This window comes from Carcharodon carcharias, chromosome 6 (assembly GCF_017639515.1).
Source record: "Carcharodon carcharias isolate sCarCar2 chromosome 6, sCarCar2.pri, whole genome shotgun sequence".
Taxonomy (NCBI): domain Eukaryota; kingdom Metazoa; phylum Chordata; class Chondrichthyes; order Lamniformes; family Lamnidae; genus Carcharodon; species Carcharodon carcharias.
The window spans coordinates 46,849,695-46,873,821 of record NC_054472.1 but is presented as its reverse complement, the minus strand read 5'-3'; the positions used below and the strand labels follow the sequence as shown (position 1 = coordinate 46,873,821).

The window sequence follows — 24,127 nt, the reverse complement described above, 5'->3', positions numbered from 1 at the left end:
GGGACCAGTGACCTGGTGAATTGAATAACCAGGGCTGTAGAGGGGGCTTTAAACTAAATGGGGGGGGCTGGGGGAGGGTTCTGGAGAGGGGAAACATATGCTTACAAAACAAAGGGATATGGCAGAATTGGAAGGCAACTTTATAGGTTATGATACCCAGACTGTGACAGGAAGAGACGGAGTGTCCAAACATTTTTTAAAAAGCAGCAAATAGGGTCAAAGGGGGAAAAATGATAAGGAAAAATTAATGGCTTTTTACTTAAATGCACGTAGTATTCAGAACAAATAAATGAATTAACGGCCCCAACAGAGGTTAATCTTATAGACATTACAGAGATGTGGTTACAAGGAGATGAAAGCTGGGCACCAAATATTCAGGAGTATGAGTTTATGAAAGGACAGGCAGGAAAGAAAGGGTAGTGGGGTATGAGTTGGAATAAGTACGACAGCAAAAAATGATCTTGGATCTGAAGATGTAGAATCCATATGGGTGGAGGTAAGAAATAACATGGGGAAGGAGACACTGATGGAGTAGTCTATAGGCCTCCTAACAGTAGCTGTGCTGTAGGACAGAGAATAAATCAGGAGATAATGAGGGCATGTAAAAAAGGCAGTACATTAATCAAGGGTGACTTAAATTTTCATGTAGATTGGGAAAGTCAAATTGGCAACGGTAGCCACAAGCAAGATTTCATAGAGTGCATTCGGGACAGTTTCCTAGAACAATATGTTGTGGATCCAACCAGGGATCAGGCTACTTTGGATCTGGAAATGTGTCATGAGGCAGGTTTAATAAATGATCTCAGAGTAAAAGATCCCCTCGAAAACAGTGACCATAACATGGTAGAATTTAGCATTCAGTTTGAGTGTGAGAAACTTAGGTCGGAAACAACTGTGCTAAACTTAAATAAGGGTAATTACAATGGAATGAGGGCAGAATTGGCTGGAGTGGACTGGGAAAGGAGTTTAGCAGAAAAGACAGTTGCAGGCATTTAAGAAAATAGTCCAGGACTCACAACAAAGATATATCCCTGTGAGGAAGAAGGATTCTAGTAAGGGGGTAACCCAACCATGGTAAACCAAGGAAGTTCAGGATAGTATCAAATTGAAAGAAAAAACATACAATGCAGCAAAGGTTAGTGGTAAGCCAGAGGATTGAGAAAGTTTTAAAAACCAAAAGATAACCAAAAAATGAGGGAGAAAATAAACTTTGAGGGTAAACTAGCAAGTAATACAAAAACAGACAGTAAGAGCTTCTTTAAATATATAAAAAGGAAGAGAGAGGCCAAAGTACACATAGGCCCCATAGAAAATGAGGCTAGGGAAATAATAATAGGGAACCAGAAAATGGCAGAGGAGTTGAATAAATACTTTGCTTCAGTATTCATGGTAGAAGGTACTAACAGCATTCCAAAAATACTAAATAATCAAGGGCAAAATTGTTGGGGGGGGGGGGGCAAAGGAGGAAATAAATACAATAACTAGCACTAGAGAAATAGTACTAGGGAAACTAATGGGGCTAAAAGGTTGATAGGTCCCGTGGACCTGATGGGTTGCATCCTAGGATAAAGGAAGTAGCTACAGAGATAGTGGATGCACTGGTGGTAATCTTCCAAGAATCCTTAGATTCTGGAAAAGTCCCAGAAGATGTGAAAACTGCCAATGTAACCTCTTATTCAAAAAGAGACGCAAGAAACAGGTAACCATAGGCCAATTAGCTTAACAATTCGTCATTGGGAAAATGTTAGAGTCTATTATAAAGAATGTAATAGCAGAGCATTTAGAAATGCATAATATAATCAAGCAGGGTCAGCATGGCTTCATGAAATGGAAATCATGCCTGACAAATTTATTAGAATTCTGAGGTAACAAGCAAGATATATAAAGGGGAACCAGTAGATGTAATATATTTGGATTTCCAAAAGGCACTCGATAAGGTACCACACATAAGGCTACTTAATAAAATAACAGCCCATGGTGTTGGGGGTAGTATATTAGGATGGGGATTGGCTAACTAATAGAAGACAGATAGTAGGGACAAGGGGGGCATTTTCAGGATAGTAAACCTGTAACCAGTGGAGTGCCACAGAGATCAGTGCTGGGGCCACAATGATTTACAATATGTATTAATGACTTGGATAAGGGAGGTGAATGTACTATCACCAAGTTTGTGGATGACACAAAAATAGGTGGGAAGGCAAGTGGTGAGGATGACACAGAGTCTACAGAGAGCTATAGGCAGGTTAAGTGAGAGGTCAAAAACCTGGCAGATGGAATATAATGTGGGAAAATGTGAGGTTGTGCACTTTGGCAGGAAGAATAGAGGAGCTGAATATTATTTAAATGGAGAAAAACTGCAGAAAGCTGCAACACAAGGGATTTGGGAGCCCTTGTGCATGAATTACAAAAAGCTAACATACAAGTCCAGCTGGTAATAGGGAAGGCAAATGAAATGCTGGCCTTTATTTCAAAGGGATTGGAGTATAAAAAAAGGGAAGTCTTGCTAAAACTGTACAAGGCACAACTTAGAACACACCTAGAATACTGTGAACAATATTGGTCCCTTTATCGAAGGAAAGATATATCGGTGATAAAAACAAGATATATCGGTGTTGGAAGCAGTCCAGAGAAGGTTCACTAGATTGGTCCTGGGTATGGAGGGATTTTTTTATGAAGAGAGGTTGAGTAGGTTGGGCCTATACTCATTGGACATTAGAAGAATGAGAGGCGACCTTATTGAAACATATAAAATTCTTCGGGGCTTGACAGGGTAGATGCTGAGAGGTTGTTTCCCCTTGTGGGAGAGGCTAGGACCAGAGGGCATAATCTCAGAGTAAGGGGGTGCCCATTTAAAACAGAGATGAAGAGGAATTTCTTCTCTCAGAGGTAGTCATTCTGTGGAATTCTTTACGGCAGAGGGCTGTAGAGGCTAGGTTGTTAAGTATATTCAAGGTTGAGATAGGCAGATTTTTAATCAGTAAGGGAATCAAGGGTTATGGGGAAAAGGCAGGAAAGTGGAGTTGAGGATTATCAGATCAGCCGTCATCTTACTGAATGGCAGAGCAGACTCGATGGGCTGAATGGCCTACTTCTGCTCCTACGTCTGCCGCAGTTCCTACCCAGTGATCGCTTGCCTTGTCTTACTGTGAGAATGCATGAGGGTCCCAAACCAGAATGCCCTGCTCTGGACTGCAGCACCCAAGTGGAGGAAATCAAAATAACAGCGAGTGCACGATAAGCATCACCGTAACAATGAGTCGCTATCAAATTATTTTGTGGACCCCAGGGGTCCATGAACCCAGTTTGAAAACCACAGCTCTATCTTTTCTTTATTTACTTGTCCTATTGCTATCCTATTTTGCCTTACATTAGTATTACTTTTATTATTTAATCTTTCCTGCCTCCCACCTTACCAACACCTTCCCCACTTTGTTCCATCTTCCCCTCCCTGCTTTCCCGTCTCTTTCTTCAAACTCCTTTTATCTTATAATTTTTTCTAATTCTACAGTAAGGTTATCAAACTGAAGTGGTACCTCTGCTTCTCTCTCCACAAATGCTGCCTGATCTGCTGAGTCTTTCCAGCACTTTCTGCTTTTATTTCAGATTTACAGAATCTTTACAGCACAAAAAGAGGCCATTTGACCTGTCGTGTCTACACTGTATCTCTGAATGAGCAATTCACCTAGTGCCACTTCCCCAACATCTCTCCACAGCCCTGCACATTCTTCCTTTCCAGATAATAATCCAGTTCCCTCTTGAATGTCTTGACTGAACCTGCCTCCACCACACTCTTAGGCAGCAAATTCCAGGTCTTAACCACTCACTGCGTGAGAAGTTTCTCATGTCTCCATTGCTTTTTTTGCCAATTAAATCATTGCCCTCTGATTCTCAATCTTTCTACGATTGGGTACAGTTTCTCCCTAACTACACTGTCCAGACCTCTCATGATTTTGAATACCTCTTTCAAATCTCCTCTCGACCATCTCTCTCCAAAGAAAAAGGTCCCAACTTCTTCAATCTATCAGATTTCCAATATCCATAGTATTGCACTTCTGATAATGTTATTTGAGTTTCACAAAAAAAACTCTGAAATAGTGGATAAATGTGCTTAGCCTATTTTTTTTTTTAAGATTGAACCCATGTCTGATTAGCACAATGTTAGTCCTGGGGCAATATAATTGCATACAAATTATAGAAAGAATTATTTAGTAGTGTTAATGGGGGGAGATAACTTATTCTAATATCGATTGGGATCGTCAGTTTTAAGAACAAAGATGGGGAGGAATTCCTAAAATGTGTATGAGAACTTTCTTGAAAGGAAGTCTAGGATCTAAATCTGGGGAATAAAGCAGGGCAAATGGTGGATGTTTGAGTAGGGGAACATTGAGAACGCAGTGATCACAATATCCAGTCTGGACTAGTTATAAACAAGGTCAAATTACAATTAAACGTGAAAATAATTAACAGAATAGATAATTCTGAGTTGAAAAGGGTTCTGACCCAAGTGGACTGGAATCAAAAATTGGTAGGTAAAACTCCAATTGAGCAATGGGAGGCTTCAAAGAGAAGAGGTCTGGAACAAAAGGACATTCCTACAAAGGGGAAATGAAGGGCATTAAAATCTCGAGCTCTCGGGAGAACTAAAGGGAGAGAGGTTGAAATAAATCAGAAAAAAGAGGCTTTTGATAAATGCAAAGTTCATAATACAGTGGAAAATAAAGCTGAATATAGAAAGTAGAAAGGAGACATTTAAAAAACGGAATTACAAAGGCAGGAAGTATGAGAATAGATTAACCAACATACAAGAACCCAGAAATCCATTATGAACGGATAAATAGTTCAAAAGCAGCCAAAGGAAAGATGGAGCTCACAAGGAACCAAAAAGGAAGTGATCTTATGAGCCTGGCTGAAGTACGAAATGAGCACTTTGCATCTATCTTTACTGAAAAAGAGGATGCTAGCAATGTCACAGTAACAAAGGCAGCAGTAATAAGGCTGAATACAAATTGATAAAGGGGAGGACTAAAATGGTTGACAATCCTCAAAGTACAAGTCACCTGGTCCAGATAGGTTTACATTGTAGGTTCTTGAGGGAGGCAAGGTTAGAAATTGCAGAGCTCGACCACAATCTTACAATCTTTCTTAGATATGGGGGTATTGTCAGAGAACTGAAGGATTACAAATGCTCCGCCCGTGCTCTAAATTGGGAGAGAGAGATGAACCCAGAAATTATAGGCCAATCCAATCAGCATAACATCAGTGGGAGAATTTTCAGGGACAATAATATGGGACAAAATTATTTGGTACTTGGAACTTGAGCCAATAAATTCAAGCTTGTATGATTTACTTACGTCTGCACAGATTTATTAAAGGCAAGTCACACATGCCAATTTGATTGAATTCTTCGATCAAATAATGATTGATGAGGGGGCGGAGTTGATGTGTGTATGGCCAACAACAACAATAATTTACAGTGCATTTAACGGAACATAATATTTCAAGGTGCTTCACAGTAGCCTTATGAAGCAAAGTTTGACACCTAGCCACACCAGGTATTAGGGCAGATGACCCAAAGCTTGGACAAAGAGAAGCATCTTAAAAGGAAGAGGAGGAAGACAGATTTTGGGAGAGAATTCCAGAGCCTCAGACCTAGGAAACTGAAGGCCACCAAAAGGTGGAGTAAATAAAATCAAGGGTGTTCAAGAGGTCAGAAGTAAAGGAGTACAAATATCCAAAGGGTTTGGTGCTGCAGGAGATTAAGAGGTAGGAGGGATAAAGCCATTGAGGGACTTTAAAACAAAGAGACCAATTTTAAAATTAGGGTGTTTCTTAGCTGAAGCCAGCTTAGGTCAGCAAGCACGGGAGTGTTGGGTAAAAGGGACTACACCTAAGGACAGAAGCAACAGAGTTTTGGATGGGTCTCAAGTTGAGAGGGTACAATGTGAAAGGTTGACCATAAATGTGTTGTAGTCATCAAGTCTAGAGATAATAAAGGGATGGATGAGGGTTTCTCAGTAGCCCATGAGCTGAGATAGGGGCAGTGTTGGGTAACGTAATGGAGATAGAACGAGGTGAGTGTCAAAAGTACCACATAATTGACAGTTTAGTCCCTCAGGCTGTAATTTTGCTAAAGTGACAATGTGGATACATATATGGCTAAGGGATAGAAAACATAAAGATATGGTGAATGGTCATTTTTTCAGATTGATGGGGAAAACATTCAGTGATGCTCACCAGGACTGGAACAAAAACAGTCAATAGTTATATAATTCGAAGTTTAAGCTAAGGAGTCATGGGATAAGTAGTAAACTGTTATGATGGTCAGAATATTTGTCAATTCAGGAAGAAGCTATGAATAGGAACTTTTCAAGCTGTGAAGGAGCTGGAATCGTGGATCCATGCTTCAATGGAACTTCAATTACCTGCCATTCAAGTACTCACATTCTCATATCCAAAATTTGAGCCAAGGTAAATTTGAACCTGTTGAATCGAAATTTGAAGATATCTGCTGGTATCAGCAGTAGCTCAATCCTGAATCAGAAGGTTGTGTTCTCAAGTCCCACTCTGCAAACTTAAACACAAAATCTAAGCTGACAGTGCAGTGCTGAGATGGTTTTGCACAGTTGAAAGTTATCTTTTGAATGAATATTTGAACCAAGGCATGTTATCTCATGTCAGCATGACAATTCAAATTAGTTTAGAGGAGATTTGGTCAATATTTATCACACAATCAAGAGGTAATGTGGTCATTTACCTCAGATGTTTGTGGGGTTTTGCAATGCACAAATTGGCTGCCGCACTTCCTACAATAGTGACTGCACTTCAAAAGTACTTCAAATCATTTTGCGATGTTTTAGGATGTGAATAGTACTTTATATTTTCCCTCTTTCAATTTCAATGATTCAGCAAGGAGGAGGTCGCCTGCATTAGGACATACAAGGGGATTCCACCATACATTAAATGAAGAGGAACAGATATCTCAGTTTCATAAATGTTGCTAAAATCAGACAGGGAAAATGCTGAGAATATTGTAACTTATTTCAAGATGCCAATTTTTTTTTTAAGTAAGTGGGCCAAGACAAAGCAGGTGCAATTCAACAGTGCAAAACACAGCAGAATCAATACAGAAGCAAGGACCCAAAAACAGGAATATATATTTTCCATATTTCGGCCATTTTTCAACAGAATGATTTGGAAATTAGTTACACATAAGGGTAAATTCAAATGAGATAACAGAAGGAGATAAAAGACCATGAGTTCTGCACAATAGATTTCAGAAGCAAAGGTGCAGGGAAAAGAAGTTAAGGAGGTGGTTGGCAGTAAATAAAAGCCAGAAGTTAGCCTTGCTCTCCTGGATGATTCTATAACAGTTTTGGTATAGGAAAGTGAGGGCAGCAGCCAAAACTAGAAAATAGTGCATTTGGTATGCATCTCAAGCAACATATGGCAGATATTCACCATAGTAGCGAGAAAACTTTAAGGGAGAAAGAATTTTACATCCTCGCCAGAACTATGTTCCTTTGCATTTCAGTGCTTGGCATCTGATTTCAGCCAAAGAAATCTGTCAAATTAACCTAATGCATCAAATTCTATTTGTTTCTAATTGCGCAATGTACTTTTAATGTGGCAACAATTCACATAGTGTACCTTTATATATAAAAGTTTATAAAAAAACTATAGTCAAATGCCCTTGAGATTAATCAGGAGAGTTTGCAGGCTATTAATCTATGGAGGACACCACAACCAAAAACAATTCAGCTATCACCAATACTTCTGCAAGGGCAGCAATCAGTATTGGAGATCCTGGCAGATATTTCTTTCACCTCACCAACATTAAGAGTCTGGGGGCTAATTTTAGAAACTCAGTTTCTGCCCTGTTGGAAATCAAAGTAGTAACTATGAATCAAGAAGTTACTGATCTTTAAGTCACAGAACAAGCTTAAAAATTAACCAAACGGCTACTCTAACATGCCGGAAGCTGATCTCTGCTCTAAGTTGTGATTATATTTTTTGAGGCAGGTCTATAAATAACAGAAAGCTCAACTATCAGTTGAATATCAACTCCTCCTTTGAAAACTAAATTTAACCTTCAGTCCTGTTGGGCCCTATAAATACTGGAGATTATTCCTTACGTATCCTTGTTGTGCTACTCAGGCTTCTGTCCGTAACTGCTTGCTAAAGAACATTGGTCAAGACATCTCCCAAGAACAGAATGCAACCCAATCTAAGAAATCATAAGCATTAACATGAATATTGTCTGGTCGCACAGAACTTAAGTACTGCTGATAAAAGAGACATATCAAAGCTTTTTGTCTTGTACTCACCAGAACACTTCGCAAGAACACTAATATTGTCTCCTGCATCCCTTAACTTCAATTCACACTTCAAATAGAACTGATAAGGCTATCACCAAAATAAGAGAAGTCACGTTGGGAATCTCCGCCATGATTTTGACATTGTTGTGCCAGTTGAGTGAGCACCATAATATCCCTTCTGCCTGCACTAAACAAAAGCCCATGTTCTGAAATGCAGCTGAGTTGCTTCGAGACAAAAGCAGACAAGATCACAGCAAATACAAACAAAAAAATGATATGGCGCCAAGCCCAAAAAGAATAGTAAAGAAACAGACCATAAAGACAGAGGATAAAGTGTAACACGGCAGAACAGCCTCAATGCAACATACACAGAATTCATATTCTATTATAATGGATGAAGGGCGCAGAGCATCTACTCGTCTCCCTGTAACACGTCACTATAAAAACAAAATGCTGATGAATGATGCGTTCTCACTCAGTGTTGTGGCTATATCTAAAACAGGACTGTACCAAACCATAGGGTTTTGTGAGCTATCCAGAAGAAAGCGATGATAACTTTCATCCCAAGGTTCTGAAGGAAATGGCTCAAAACATTGGAAGTCTTCTTGCAGATATTTCGCAGAGTTCACAGGAAAAGGAACACTTTCCAGAAGACAGGAAAATAACAAGTGTGACTCCCATCAAAGGAAAGGGGGATGGATTAACCATCAAATACAGACATATAAGCCTTAAAAGGACACGCAAGAGGGATAGAGCAAGAGAGAGAGAAGCAGGGAGAGATAGAGGGAGAGGGGGAGAGAGAATTGCAGCAAGGGATTTGACTCTTAATAGTCTGTTAAATAGCAATGCACTAAAATGAATTGACAACTGGTTGGTAGACAATGAGTGTTAGTGCATGTGCATTTATCCTAGAGTGTTAAAAGATTTTCTGGTGGTGGCGCTATTAATTTTTATAAACAATTAGAGGAACAATTGTTGCCAAAATTTTCACACTTGCAGACAGTATCAAACTGGGAGGGTTAGCAAATAATGCACACAAGCTTTTACGGTTTTTTGACAAGCTTGACCAATGGTGGTGAAGAGGAAATTAAATTTAATACTGGGAAATGCAAGGTTGAATGTCACAGAGGGAAGGTTCATGCTAAATGGGAACGTCATTAAGGTATGAAGAGCAGGGTGGAAATCTTCGGGTTTCAATCATTAGACCACGAAAACATCGGTACCATGCTCCTCGGCTGTTAAAGAAAACAATGTATGACTGCATAATAAGGTGTGTAACAAATTCAGAGATGTCATTTTGAAACTATTTGGCTCTGCTAAGGCCAGACCTGGAATAACTGCTTATAATTTTGGTCACCCTGTTTGGAAAAGAATATTCAGTTATTAGAGATGGTATAGAGAAGGGTTACATACAAGGCAGACACCATAAGTTAAGAGAATGAACTGAGTAAAGATTGACTACCCTGGCTTTTTATTCTTTTGTCAAGAGAAGACTGACTGGCATTGGGGGGCTAGGGTACAGAAGGAAGGATGTGCTAAAAATTATGAAGGGTTTCCACTGAATTCAAGTAAATTTATTTGCTATGTACAGAGTTTACAAATTAACAAATCAAGAAATGCAGGAAGAACTTCTAATTTTGTGTAAAAGGGTGTGCCAAGTACATGAACAGATTATCTGCACAGGTTGTGGAACAAAAAGCCTAAATGGATTTCAAAGGTTGTCATCAACAAATGGAACTCAGGGTTATTAGAAATGCAGCAAAAGATATTGCTGTAAAGGCTCATGTCTTGATGGTTTCCTGCATTTAGTAACCACTGCATGCCCAGATTTTTAAAATAGGAACCATTAGAAAAGTTGGGCATTCACTCAACAAAAAATTCAATTACCTGCCCAAAAAGGTAAATTTAAATCCTCAACACCAATATCTCTTCTGGGGAATCAGGTAATCTTAGTAATGGAAAGGAAAATCCTCATGCCCCAAAGCAGAAATGAGAAATGAATTCTTTTGTTTTGTTTGCACACAGTTAGACCACTTGTTGCTGCAACATTTGAATTCTCTATCTTACATCAATCATTGATGTGTCAATCTTTTACACTAATTAAAACAAAAACATCCTGTTAAGCCAGACAAATGTACTACAAGTAAGCAGATGCACTTATCAAAATGCATAAGTTAGTAATTAAATATCAGGCATTAATGCACACCAGCACCCAACATCAGGCACCGTACCATCCATTGGTGGATCTCTCCCCATTTTCTGCCTGATGAGCGATAAATCTAAAAGGAAAGGGGCGAGAGAAAAAGAAATTTTTTTTTGCCTAAAATATTGACAACTCTGATCAATACAAATACATGACAGAAAACAAATTTCAGATTCTGTTGAATTCAGGTTCAACAGGTTCGGACGTTTGTTCCAAGTTCAGTTTGTGCAAGGCAACTGAGTACTAAGTAATTAAAAGAGCTCAATCTTCAGAGTCTTAGACAAAAGCTGTACAAGAAATAAAAAGTTCGCAGATCAAATCATCAAAAGCAGTTTCAAGATACACACATGGCCTGGAACTGAACAACATGATCCCAGAAGGCTCGTGGACAAAGTCACTAATATAAATATGCAAGTACAATAAAGAATACGAGTCGTCGGCATAGACTTGAGGCGTCAAATGCTACCTGAAATGACTCTGCAACGCCAAGTGTTCAGTTGTATTTTAATACTGTTCTTTTCTTCCCATTTGAAGGTAATTATAACATACATTTATTGCTGCAAATGTAGAGCTGCGCTCTCGCGACTCAACTCTATATAAACAATACCAAATGTAAATAATGAACAAGTCGCAGCAATTTTTATAAAAAACTAGATAGACAAAAAAACTCACATTTAATAAGGTTAAATGGAGGTTTGCCAATTTAGTTTGAAGGTTCAGGGCTCCATTGTATAATTGGTGCAAGACTGATGGGCAATCAAACATGGCCCAGTTGACTGACAGTGCCAATAATTTTGGTTCGACCTTAATTGGCTAACTCCAGTTAAACAATTTTATAGCATGCATTTGACACTAATGCTTAGCAGCAGTGTCATTTATTCCACCAAAGCAACCAGGACATTTTTCCAACCAAGAGTCACAAGTAGGTCTCAAAGTATTACAGTTCCTGTATAAACTGCTCTCTGGTGGGTTCAGGACTCAGGGGAGGGAAATAGTCAACATAGGCACTTTTGAAGAAACAAGCCACATCACATAATTAATGCCATGCACAGATCCTCGATTAAGGCCTGTAGTTCAATACATGATAGGTTCATTTCAAGGACGCGCTCCCAGATTCCAGAGAGTAAGCAAAGAGTGAATTTAAACTTTTGTTTTTGTTTCATATTAAAAATCAAAATGCACAAGTTCTGTTGTGTATTCTTTCATCAATATTTGAATGGAGATGGGTATCAAATGAAGCGTTTCATGGATATATCACTAGAATTGTCAATTTGTCGTTTTTAAAAGTCTTGATCATTCAGTTTTGATCAAAAATTGTTTTATAGCTACACAATGTCATCAGTACTTTAGGGTTCCAAACTTCACAAGAATTAGAATTTGCCACAATTTGGAAAAATGAAACAATTCAGAATTGGTAAGAACGATCCCTTCTCACGAGATAGGAACATAAATAAATGGAGTAAGCCTTACAGCCCGTTGAGCCGGCTCCACCAGTCACTCGGATCATGGCTGATCTGACTGTAGCCTGAACCATTTCCTGCCTGCTCCCCATAATCATCTCCCCTCCATAGTTCAAGAATCTATCTCAGCCTTGAATATATTCCATGCCACAGGCTCAACAACTTGAAAGCTTCATCATCTTGGAAAGAAATTCTTCATCTCAGTCTTAAAGGTGCAACCCTTTACTTTGAAACTATGCTCCCCAGGTCTAGGTTCCCCCATGAGGGGAAACATCCTCCAGCATTTACCCTGTCAAGCCCCCTCAAGATCTAATGTTTCAATAAGATCACCTCTCATTCTAAATTCCAGAGAGTATTGGCTCAACCTGCTCAAACTTTTCTCATAAGACAACCCCTTTGTTCCAGGAATCAACCAAGTGAACCTGCTCTGATGTAAGTATGCCCTTCCTTAGGAAAAGGCATCAAAGCTGTACACAGAACTCCCAAGTGTGGTCTTACTAATGGCCTGTGCAGTTGTAATAAGATTTCCCTATTTTTATACCCCACTCCCTTGCAATAAAGGCATGCTATTTACCTTGCTAATTATTTGCATGCTAACATCTGGTGTTTCGTGTACAAGGACAGTCAAATCTGTATCACACCATACCAGTCTTGCTCTATTTAAATATTCTGCTTCTCTATTCTTCCCGAAGTAGATAACTTTGCATTTTCTCTCTATCAAATTTTTGCTTACTCACTTAGCCTATTATCCCTTTGCAGACTCTGTGTCCTCCTCAACTTGCTTTCCCAACTATCTTGTCCTGTCAGCAAATGCGGCTACAATACACTTGGGTCTCTTCATCCACGTCATTAATAAAGATTGTAAATAGTTGAGGCCCTACCCTTCAGCACCCCACCAGTTAGTTTGCCGTCCTGAAAATTATCCTTTTTTCTGTTCTTTAGCCATTCCTCTACTATACTAATCTTGATTTTTTTTTAATGTAGCACCATATCAAGTGTCATTTGGAAATCCAAATACACTACATCTACTGGCTCCCCTTTATTCCTCAAAGAACACCTGAATTTTTCCAACACAATTTTCCTTTCATAAAGTCATGTTGACTCTGCTTGATTGCAATATGATTTTCCAGATGTCCTGCAATTACTGCTATAATAATAGATTCCAAGATTTTCCTAATCACAAATGCTAAGGTAACAGGCCTCTAGTTTCCTGCTTTGTCACCCTCCTTTCTCGAATAGGTAGTGTCATAATTATAGCTCTCTGCTTTCTGTCTCCCTCCTTTCTTAAATAGGAGTGTTATGATTGTGGTTTTCCAATCCAGCCTTTCAATCTTTCAGGGAGCTCAAGAGCGACTCTAAACGTCACCTGCACGGATCAGGGTAGATGCGGATACTTGATACACAAATGGCAAATTATAAACTCTTCAGTGTGTGACTGCTCCTATCTAGAAAAGGCCATGAATTAAATAACAATTCAATGCCCAAGTCAAAATAACAAACGAGGGATCGCAAATGATACATTCCGCTACTCAGGATGCAATTATCTAGCTTAACCACCTCTCAGTAAAACAATAATTGTTAGCCATAAAAAAGTGAGATTCAAGGAGATACAGCTTTCTCAAACCAAACCCATGGACTGACTGACACAATTAGTCACTCATTCAGAGCAGCCACAGAATAACTGCCATTAAAAAATAGACAGTTATCACACCAGTAGAGCAATGGACGCTCATCTGATATAGAAGACCAAGTAGACAAAGCTTTAGTCTATTCAGTTGGTTATAATGACCGCAAAATAGCGACAGCACCAATGGGAAGCACTCACTTTTAAAGTCCCTCATTTTCATCACAAGTTCAGCCCAATAACTGTATATTAAAAACTTTGTTTTCCAACTCTTTAAAGTCAGAATGTGCACACCAGTGTAATTTGTGCAGGTGGGGGATAGGTCGTGGTGGGAAGGAAGAACTCTCCCTTCCAATTTTTCTTTTCTCAGCACAAAAATTGGAAAAACAACAGTTGAATTCTATAACCTGAAGAATGAGATTTCAGAGTCAGCAAGTACTCTCAGAATCACAGTGCAGAAGAGGCCCTTCGGCCCATCAAGTCTGCACCGACACATGAGAAACACCTGACCTACCTACCTAATCCCATTTACCAGCACTTGGCCCATAGTCTTGAATGTTATGATGTGCCAAGTGCTCATCCAGGTACTTTTTAAAGGATGTGAGGCAACTCGCAGAATACTAGCAGAATACTCGCAGAAAGACTGTGCTCTACTATTCTATGAATTGGCAGGGAGCAGTTTACACTAATTAAGGAAAGGAGACTACAACCAATTAATCTTCCTCTTTAATATGAAGATTCAGTTACATACTGGGTACTTGCTTCCTTGAAGCATTGAAAACAAATCAGAGCAACAGGTCCACAACATGTTCTGACATGGAAGTGCCTGGTTTAAAGTACACAGCACACAACTTCAATGCACTGCACTTCCCATAATGAGGAACTAACGGTTAAGCAATCAAGGAGTACAGCAAGATTTGCTGATCAGCCAACTGATGTAATGGCAATTATTTCTGACCAATGTAGAATTAATTCAACAAAGTCAACATTGTAAATGCCTTGCAAATTAACAAACTGAAAAAAAAAACTAACATGAAAATGTGCAGCAATTGCCCAATTCTAGGATAAACAATTCATAACAAAAAGTCAACAAAGAATTGTGAAGGAAACTAAAAATAAAAGCAGTTTAGACATTCTTATGGTACAGTATTCATGATAAAACAACAATCAGGACCTGATAAAAATCACACCATTATCAGCAATCATTTTGTAACACAAGCCTCAATTTACCACAAACAATCTTGGATCAAGTTCAGTGGCGGTAGCAGGAAAGGTCCGATATTATTTATCAGATTATAGGTTCCTCTGGATTTTATTTAAAGGCTGCTTTTCGACTCCACTGAGGACAGCCTTTATGTTAAAACAGAAAAACAATCCAATAAGAACATTAAGTAGGGGTGGGAGGAGGCCTGAAAACCATCATGCTTGATGTACCATTCAATAAAATCATGGCTGACCCTCGACGTCAACTCCAATTTCCTGCCCAATTCCACAATGCTCGATTCCGTTCAAGTCCAAAAATGCATCATTTGCATCTTCAATATACTCAAAGACTGAGCATCCACAGCCCTCTGGGCTAAAGAATTCCAAAGGTTCATGAATGAAGAAATTTCAATGGCTCCTAATTAGAAATTTGCTTTATGTTCACTCAGAAATAGAATCACAGTACAGAAGATCATTTGACCTATCATGTGTCATGCCAGCTCTCCGTAAGAACAATTCAGCTAGTCCCACTACATAGACTTTACCCCGCAACCCTGAAATACTTTTCTCTTCAATTCTCTTATTAAAAGCCCAGATCAAATCTTCTGCCATCACACACAGACACACACACACACAGACAAATCACTCCATATCCTAAACACTTGCTGCATAAAAAATTTTTCTCGTTACTTTGGGTTCTTTTGCCGTTCACCTTAAATCAGTATCCTCTGGTTCTCAGCAACAGTTTCTCCCCATCTACTCTGTCCAGACTCCTCTTGACTTTGAATACATATATCAAGTCTCCTCTCAACCTTCCCTTCTCAAAAGGGGAAAAACTCCAGCTTCCTGAATTTATCCTCATCCCTGGAACCATTCGTAAATGTTTTCTGCACCCTCTCTAATGCCTTCAGGATTGGAATCAATACTCCAGTTGAGGCCAAACCAGTTGTTTTATAAAGGTTCATCATAAACAGAATACAAAGGCAAGGAAGTTATGAAGCCCACAACTCATGTGCCTCATTAACCTTTTCTTAACCTTCCTGCCATCTTCAGTGATTTGTGCACATATACCCCCAGGTCCCTCTCCTGCTGCACCCCGTTTAGAATTGTACACTTCATTTTATATTGCCGTTCCACATTTTTCCTCCCAATATCTATCACTTCACACTTCTTTGCATTAAATTTAATCTGCCACATGTCTGCCTCTCCCACTGGCCAGTCTATGTCCTCTTGAAGTCCACCTCTGTCCTCCTAACAGTTCAGTTCACAATATTTGCAAGCTTTATCTCATCTGCAAATTTTGAAATTGTGCCTTGCACAGCAAACTAGGTAATTAATGCAGATTAAAAAAAAGTGGTCCCAATACCAGCTCCTGGGCAATCTCACTCTGTGCCTTCCTCCAGTCTGAAAAAACAACCATTCATGACTCCTTTCTGTTTCCTATCACTCACAGAACCAACTTCTTATCCATGCTGTCATTGCCCCATATAATCCACAGGATTTAGCTTTGCTAACTAGCCTGTTATGTGGCACTTGATCAAAAGCTTTTTGGAAGCTCATGTACACATCAGCTACATTACGCGCATCCACCCTGTTACCTCGATAAAAATTCAAGCAAGTCAGTTAAACAATTTTCCCTTAACAAATCCAGGCTGGCTTTCCCAACCCACTTGTCCAAGTGATTGTTAATTTTGTTTTGGATTATAGTTTCCAAAAGCTTTCCAACTGAGGTTAAGATGAATGGCCTCGAGTCGCTGGGATTGTCCTTGCACCTTTTCTTGAACAAGAGCCTAACATTTGCAATTCTGTCATCCTCTTGCACCACACCTCTATCTCAGGAGGATTGGAAGATTATGGCCAGAACCTCCACAATTTCCACCCATCCTTCCCTCAGTAAACTCAGGTGCATCTGATCCTGTTGACTTGTCAACTTTTAAGTACAGTCAGCCTATCTAACACCCCCTCTTATCAATATTTAGCCCATCCAGTGTCTCAACTACCTCCTCCTTTACTATGATTTTAGATCTATCTTATTCTTTGGTCAAGAAGATGCAAAGTACCCTGCCCTTCACTTCCAAGCATAAATCTAATTTTTGGTCCTGAATCAGCTCCACTTTATCTACCACCATTTTGTCTATTTATATGCCTGGAGAAAACTTTTGGATTCCCTTTTCTATTAGCTGCCAGTCTCTTCTCGTGCTTTCTCTTGGCACCTCTCATTTCTTTTTTCACTTACCCTCTGAACTTACTATATTCAGCCTGGTTCTCAAAGGTATTGCCCACCTGAAATCTGTCATATGCACCTATTCTCTCCCTAATCTCCATCTCTTTTGCCATCCAGGGAGATCTGACTTCGTTTCTCCTCATTTTCTCTCTCAGGGCAATGTATGCCAACTGTACCTGAACCATTTCCTCTTTGAAGGCAATCTATTTTTCTGTTACAATTTTGCATTCCAAGCTCTGATCCTAAGTTATCTGGGCAAGATTTGTTTTCACCCCACCAACAATGGCTTCTTCCATTAATTTTTACTCTGAATTTCTCCATTCTATTTCATTGCTAACCTGAACCTTATGCTACTATGATCACTGTCTCCTCAATGTTCCACTACTGAAGTTGATCCACCTGACGCAGCTCATTCCAACAACCAGATCGAGCAATGTCCTTTCCTTGCTTGTCCAAAAACATACTAGTGTAGAAAATTCCCCTGAATACACATTAGAAACTTTCCCCTTCTGCCTTTTAAATTATTTAATATAGTCTGAAATAATAATAATAAAATCCCCCATTCTAAATATTTTACAGTTTTTGCACCTCTCTACATTCTCTAGCCACCAATCAGTGGGAAAGATATAGACATACATAGATAGAGGAACAAATTTACAAGGAAGTTACATAGAGTGTTATGGTACTTCTATTTTTTAGTTGCTAATGAAAACGATTGTGTTCTTGACCACTCCAGGACATTTGCACTCTCCTGCACTGTAATATTCGCATTAATCACTGCCACCTCCCACTCCACCACCCGCCTTTCTTTCTTTCTCTATCTTTCCTGAACGCCTTGTATCTAGGAATATTTAGTACTTAGTCTTGCTCTTTTTGAGCCAGATCCCCATTACCACCACATATGTCCATTTGGCTATCTGCAGCTTACGAATCTTATTCGCCACACTCCATGCACTCACAGACATGTATAGTTTATCTAATTTAGTCCTCATCTCACTCCCTCTTACTGTGACCCCACTTAATGCTTTACTCCTTCTTCCTCTAGTGTTATCTGCCACTCAATCCTTTGTGCACATTTTTTTTTCCTCCTGGTTCCCAATATTGCAAAAGATACATTTTCTTATAAAATCAGGCCTAGATGCAGTTATGCTCACATCCAATTCTGAAACAACATATTTAAAGCTGCATTGTGAAACTAGGATCATCAGGAAGGAATCAGTTTTTTTTTCAAAGAAGGTTCATTGTTGAGCTAATGCATTTTGGATTTCAAAACATTTTAACTGGAGTCAGGTCATGGAAAACCGGTGCAGACCAGGTTATGACCATAGTTATTTCTTGAAAGTTTGAGAACCTAAGCCTTTTAAAAAGGTTCTGTGCAGTTTTATGATTGACCGAAAAGCAGTCTCTTCCAATAGGCGATTTCAACAAATTTTCACCAAGCCTTCAAAAGCTATTTGGATTGAAACGAACAGGATGAAAACACATTTTATCCTGTGGGAAAGTTAGCCTACCAGGCTATCCATTAATGCATTTGTCACACCATTGACTGTGCTACACTTATACAGTGCACTGTATTCAAAGTATACAGCAATCACCCAAACAACTTAAAAAGTCTTCCACTGATGATAAACCACATATGTGTATAACAATCTCAGCTAACTTGTCCTAATAGAAAACACTGAATTCAATAATATTTTGAGTCACTGGCCGAAAAAAGGTCATATCTGTTCATCCCAAAGCAATATGTATTTACACACGTGCACACCTACAGTCAACATAATCTGAATAATCTGCAATAGCAAAGACTCCGTCACTGTTCACCTTCCCATATGTTCTAATTTACATGGCAAAGGATGCAAGACAAGACAAAAACTGAAATCATTTTTTTGGTCACAATTATTGGTTTGGTTTTAGCGCATGCCCTGCTGTGACTTGAACAAGTCATGACCTTACTGTTAATTAGACAAGACATGACCTTACTTATTAATGTCTGCCAGAAAAAAAATCATACCATAAATTCAGGTATTTCCAATGCCAAACAAGAAAGACTTTTGTTGTGACACCAACTGAAAGGATCATAGTTATATGTAGTTATGCATAATATTATTTTAAAAAGCTGAATTTCTCCAGATGTGTCAGCAATGGAAGCAAAAAAAAAAAAACTTGTCATTAGGGTTCCCACATGGCTCAAGTCAGTAAATGAAGCACTATTGTATCCCACAGATTCAACTGTGCAGAGCTAATTGTGTGTTAACAGGCCAGAGTTGCAAAAAAAGTTTCATATTCCTAACTGCATCCAGTGACTCTACATCATAATTAAATTCAATGTACGGTGGGCAATTATTTCTTATATCTTGAAGACATAGAAACATTCAACCACTCAAACCTGTTCCACTATGCAATTAGATCATAGCTGATCTACACTTCAATTCCATTTATCCACTCTTTGTCATGAAAATTTCAATCCATTCAGCGTCCAATTTTTTTTTGAGGGGGGCAGTGGGGGTGTGTGGGAAAAGAGTTTTAATTTTTTCTGCATTTTGAGAACAAATTCATCTTGATTTCACTCCTAAATAGCTTAAATTTAATTTGACGATTATGCCCCTTCTTCCACAGTCCCCTACCAAAATGAACAGCTTCCCCGTATTATACTGAATCCCTTGATCATTTTAAAGTTTGTGTCAACCTTCAACCTTCTAAACTCAAGGAATTGCAAGCCAAGTTTATGCAAATTGTAGCATTTTAATTCTTTAGACCCCGCTATTATTCTGGTGAATCTACACTGTTCCAGCAGCAGTTAAAGGAGGCGGCTTACCACCACCTTCTCAAGGGCAATTAGGGTGGGCAATAAATGCTGGCCCAGCCAGCGATGCCCACATCCCATGGATGAATTTTCAAACAAGGTGCCGTGCACAAAACTAAACACAGCATTCCAGAAAGAGTCTGACCAAGGTCCTGTACAGCTGATGCATCACTTACTCCCCTTTGTATTCCAATCTCCTTGAGACAAAGGCCAACGTTCCATTAGCCTCTTTCACTTTTGAAGTTTCTCATCTCTTACCATTCAAGAAAATGTTCTCACTGTTTATCTGAGATACCAAGTGAATGGCTTCTGGGGTCCCAAATACCTATTACAGTATTTGTGCATGTCAACGGTAGTTGGAATTTGTATAAAAATCTGGGCAGCTTTGTGAGGATCCAGGATACCCACAGCCATCTTCATGAAACATGCAGCTGAAATTTGGTCCATTTACTTCAGGTCAAAGACATAGATACAAGCTCGTCATCAAAGTTAGCAAACGTTTAACTTTCAGCACGGAAGACAAGAACACAAGAATTAAGAGTAGGTCATTCAGCCCCTTAAGTCTGCTTAGTTATTCAACAAGTTCACGGCTGATCTGATTGTGGCCTCAACCCCACTTTCCTGTCTGCGACCCATAACCCTCGACTCCCTTGTCGAACAAAAATCTAACTCAGCTTTGAATATTCAATGACCCTGCCACCACTGATCTCTGGGGAAGAGAAAGCCAAAGACTAACAACCATCAAAAAAAAAATCCTCCTTAGTCTCAAATGAGAAACCCCTAATTTTAAACTCCATTTTCTTGTTCCAGACTCACCCAGAAGAAGCATCCTCTCAGCATCCACCCTGTCAAGTCCCCTCAGGATCTTACATGTTTCAATAAGGTCACCTCTAATTCTTCTAAACTCAATTGGGTATAGGCCCAACCTTTCCTCATAAGATAACCACACCCCTTCCCACCCATCCCAGGAATCAGTCAAGTGAACATTCTCTGAACTACCTCTAATGCAATTGTATCCTTTAAAGAGACCAAAACTATACAGAGCCTTCCAGAATAAAAACAAAATACTGTGGATGCTGGAAATTTGAAATAGAAACAGAAAATGCCGCAAAAGCCCAGCAGATCAGGTAGTATCTGTAGAGAGAGAAACAGAGTTAATGTTTAGAGTCCATATGACTTCTTTGGAACTTCGGTTCCCAACACTTTTTTTATTTATTCATGGGATGTGGGCATTGCTGGCTAGGCCAGCATTTATTGCCCATCCATAGTTGCCCTTGAGAAGGTGGTGGTGAGCTGCCTTCTTGAACCGCTGCATTCCATGTGCTATAGGTACTCCCACGGTGCTGTGAGGAAGGGAGTTCCAGGATTTTGACCCAGTAACAGTGAGGGAAAGGCGATATGTTTCCACGTCAGGATGATGAGTGGCTTGGACGGGAACTTCCAGGTGGTGGTGTTCCCATGTATCCACTGCCCTTGTCCTTCTCGGCGGTAGTGGTCATGGGTTTGGAAGATGCTGTCTAAGGAGCCTTGGTGAATTCCTGCAGAGCTTCTTGCAGATGGTACATACTGCTGCTACTGTGCATTGGTGGTGGAGGGAGTGAATGTTTGTGGATGTGGTGCCAATCAAACGGACTGCTTTGTCCTGGACATTGCCCAACTTCCTGAGTGTTGTGGGAACTACACTCATCCAGGCAAGTGGCGAGTATTCCATCATAATCCTGAATTGTACCTTGTAGATGGTGGACAGGGTTTGGGGAGTCAGGAGGTGAATTACTCATCAGACGATTCCTTGGCTCTGACCTGCTCTTGTAGCCACAGTATTTTTTGGCTAGTCCAGTTCAGGTTCTGGTCAATGGTAACCCCCAGTATGCTGATAGTGGGGGATTCAATGATGGTAATGTCATTGAATGTCAAGGGGCCATGGTTAGATTCTCTCTTGTTAGAGATGGTCATTGCCTGGCACTTGTGTAGCGCGAATGTTATTTGTCACTTGTCAGCCTAAGCCTGGAAATTATCCAGGTCTTGCTGCATTTGGACGTGGACTGCTTCAGTATCTGAGGAGTCGTGAATGGTGCTGTACATTGTGCGTTCATCAGCATACATCCCCACTTCTTGCCTTATGATGGAAGGAAGGTTATGAAGCAGCTGAAGATGGTTGGGCTATGGACACGATCCTGAGGAACTCCTGCAGCGATGTCCTGGAGCTAAGATGACTGACCTCCAACAACCACAATCATCTTCCTTTGAGCTAGGTATGATTCTGACCAGCGAGAGTTTTCCACGAGTTTTGCTAGGGCTCCTTGATACCACACTCAGTCAAATGCTGCCTTGATGTCAAGGGCAATCACTCTCACTTCACCTCAGGAGTTCAGCTCTTTTGTCCATGTTTGAACAAAGGCTGTAATGAGGTCAGGAGCTGAGTGGCCCTGGCAGAACCCAAACTGGGCGTCAGTGAGGAGGTTATTGCTAAGCAAGTGCCGCTTGACAACGCTGTTGATGACCCCTTCCATTACTTTACTGATGATCAACAGTAGACTGATGGGGTTTTAATTGGCTGGGTTGGATTTGTCCTACTTAGTATACACAGGACATACCTGGGCAATTTTCCACATAGCCGGGTAGGTGCCAGTGTTGTAGTTGTACTGGAACAGCTTGGCTACAGGCATGGCAAGCTCTGGAGCACATCTTCAGTGCTTTTGCCGGAATATTGTCAGGGCCGATAGCATTTGCACATTTGCAGTATCCAATGCCTTCAGCCATTTCTTGATATCATGTGGAGTGAATTGAATTGGCTGAAGACTGGTATCTGAGGCAGAGATGGATCATCCAATCGGCACTTCTGGCTGAAGATTGTAGCAAATGCTTCAGCCTCATCTTTTGCACTCGTATGCTGGGCTCCCCCATCATTGAGGATGGGGATATTTGTGGAACCTCCTCCTCCAGTGAGTTGTTTAATATTTGACTTGAACATTAACTCTGCTCCTCTCTCCACAGATGCTACCAGACCTGCTGAGATTTTCCAGCACTTTGTTTTTATTACAGTACTCCAGATACAGTCTCACTAAGCCCCTGTACAGCTGTAGCAAGACTTCTCTATTTTTATAATCAATTCCCTTTGTAATAAACACCAACGTTCCACTAACCTTCCTAATCATTTGCTGCACCTTCATCCCAACTTTTTGTGATTCATGTACCCTCTGTACCATAGAGTTCTGTTGTTTCTCTCCTTCAAATAATGTACTTCTTTTCTATTCTTCCTGCCAAAGTGGACAAGTTCACATTTTCCCACATTATATCTCATCTGCCAAATTTTTACCCACTTACTGAACCCAAGTTCTTTGTAGGCTCTATGTTCTCTTGACAACTTACTTTCCTCCTGACCTTTGTGCCATTAGCAATATATATCAATCATACATTTGGTCCTTTCATCAAGTCATTGATATAAATTGTGAATAGTTGAAGCCCGAGCACTGCATCAGTTACATCTTGCCAACCAAAAATGATCCATTTATCTATGCTATCTGCTTCCTGTTCGCTAAACAATCCTCTATCCATGCTAATATGTTACACCCTATATCATGAGATCTTATTTTGTGAAGTAACCTTTGATATGGCACCTTATCAAATGCCTTTTGGAAATCCATATTCACCACATCCACAGGTTCCTCTTAATCAACTTTCTCACTACTTCCTAAAAAAAAATCTTAATAAATTAATCAAGTGCAATTTCCCTTTCACAAAACCATGTTGACTCTTGTCTGATTTTATTATGATTTTCTCAATGTCCTATTATTTCCTTAATAATGGATTCTAGCATTCTTCTAGCATGACAGATGTTAGGTTTCCTGGCCAAAGTTCCCTGCTTTCAGTCTCACCACTTTCTTGAATAGGTGCCGCCAATTAGCGATTTCACAATCTGCTGGGGCCTTTTCAGAATCTATGGAAGTTTGGAAGATCACAACCAATGCATGAACTATCTCTGCAGCTGCCTCTTTTAAGACACTAGGATGCAGACCATCTGGTCCTGGGGATCTGTCTACCTCTACTTACAATAGTTTTGCCAGTGCCATTTCCCTTGTGGTGGTCGTTGTTTTAAGTTCCTCCCTCCGTTATACCTCTTGATTTTCAGGTTTTTTTGGAATGACTTTTGTGTCTTCTGCAGCTCAGACAGGCACAAAATACCTGTTCAACGCTTCTGCCATCTCTTTGATACCCATTATTCATTTCCCAGTCTCACCCTCCACAGGAGCAATGCTCACTTTAGAAAGAGCACCTGAATAATAGAATTGATCAGC

The 24,127-nt window shown here is 39.9% G+C and overlaps 1 protein-coding gene across 25 annotated transcripts in view; it reads right to left on the bottom strand.

Moving 5' to 3' along the window:
• The window catches only part of lrrfip2 (leucine rich repeat (in FLII) interacting protein 2), a 210,193-nt gene that overhangs the window by 121,694 nt on the left and 64,372 nt on the right, over positions 1–24,127 (bottom strand). For 15 of the 25 annotated variants that reach the window (XM_041189812.1, XM_041189811.1, XM_041189816.1 and 12 more), the window contains one exon: positions 10,547–10,594. The exons of the other annotated variants lie outside the window; for them this stretch is intronic. In XM_041189812.1, the coding sequence (XP_041045746.1) occupies positions 10,547–10,594 (48 nt within the window). The remainder of the gene's footprint in view (positions 1–10,546; positions 10,595–24,127) is intronic. 25 annotated transcript variants of the gene reach the window in all.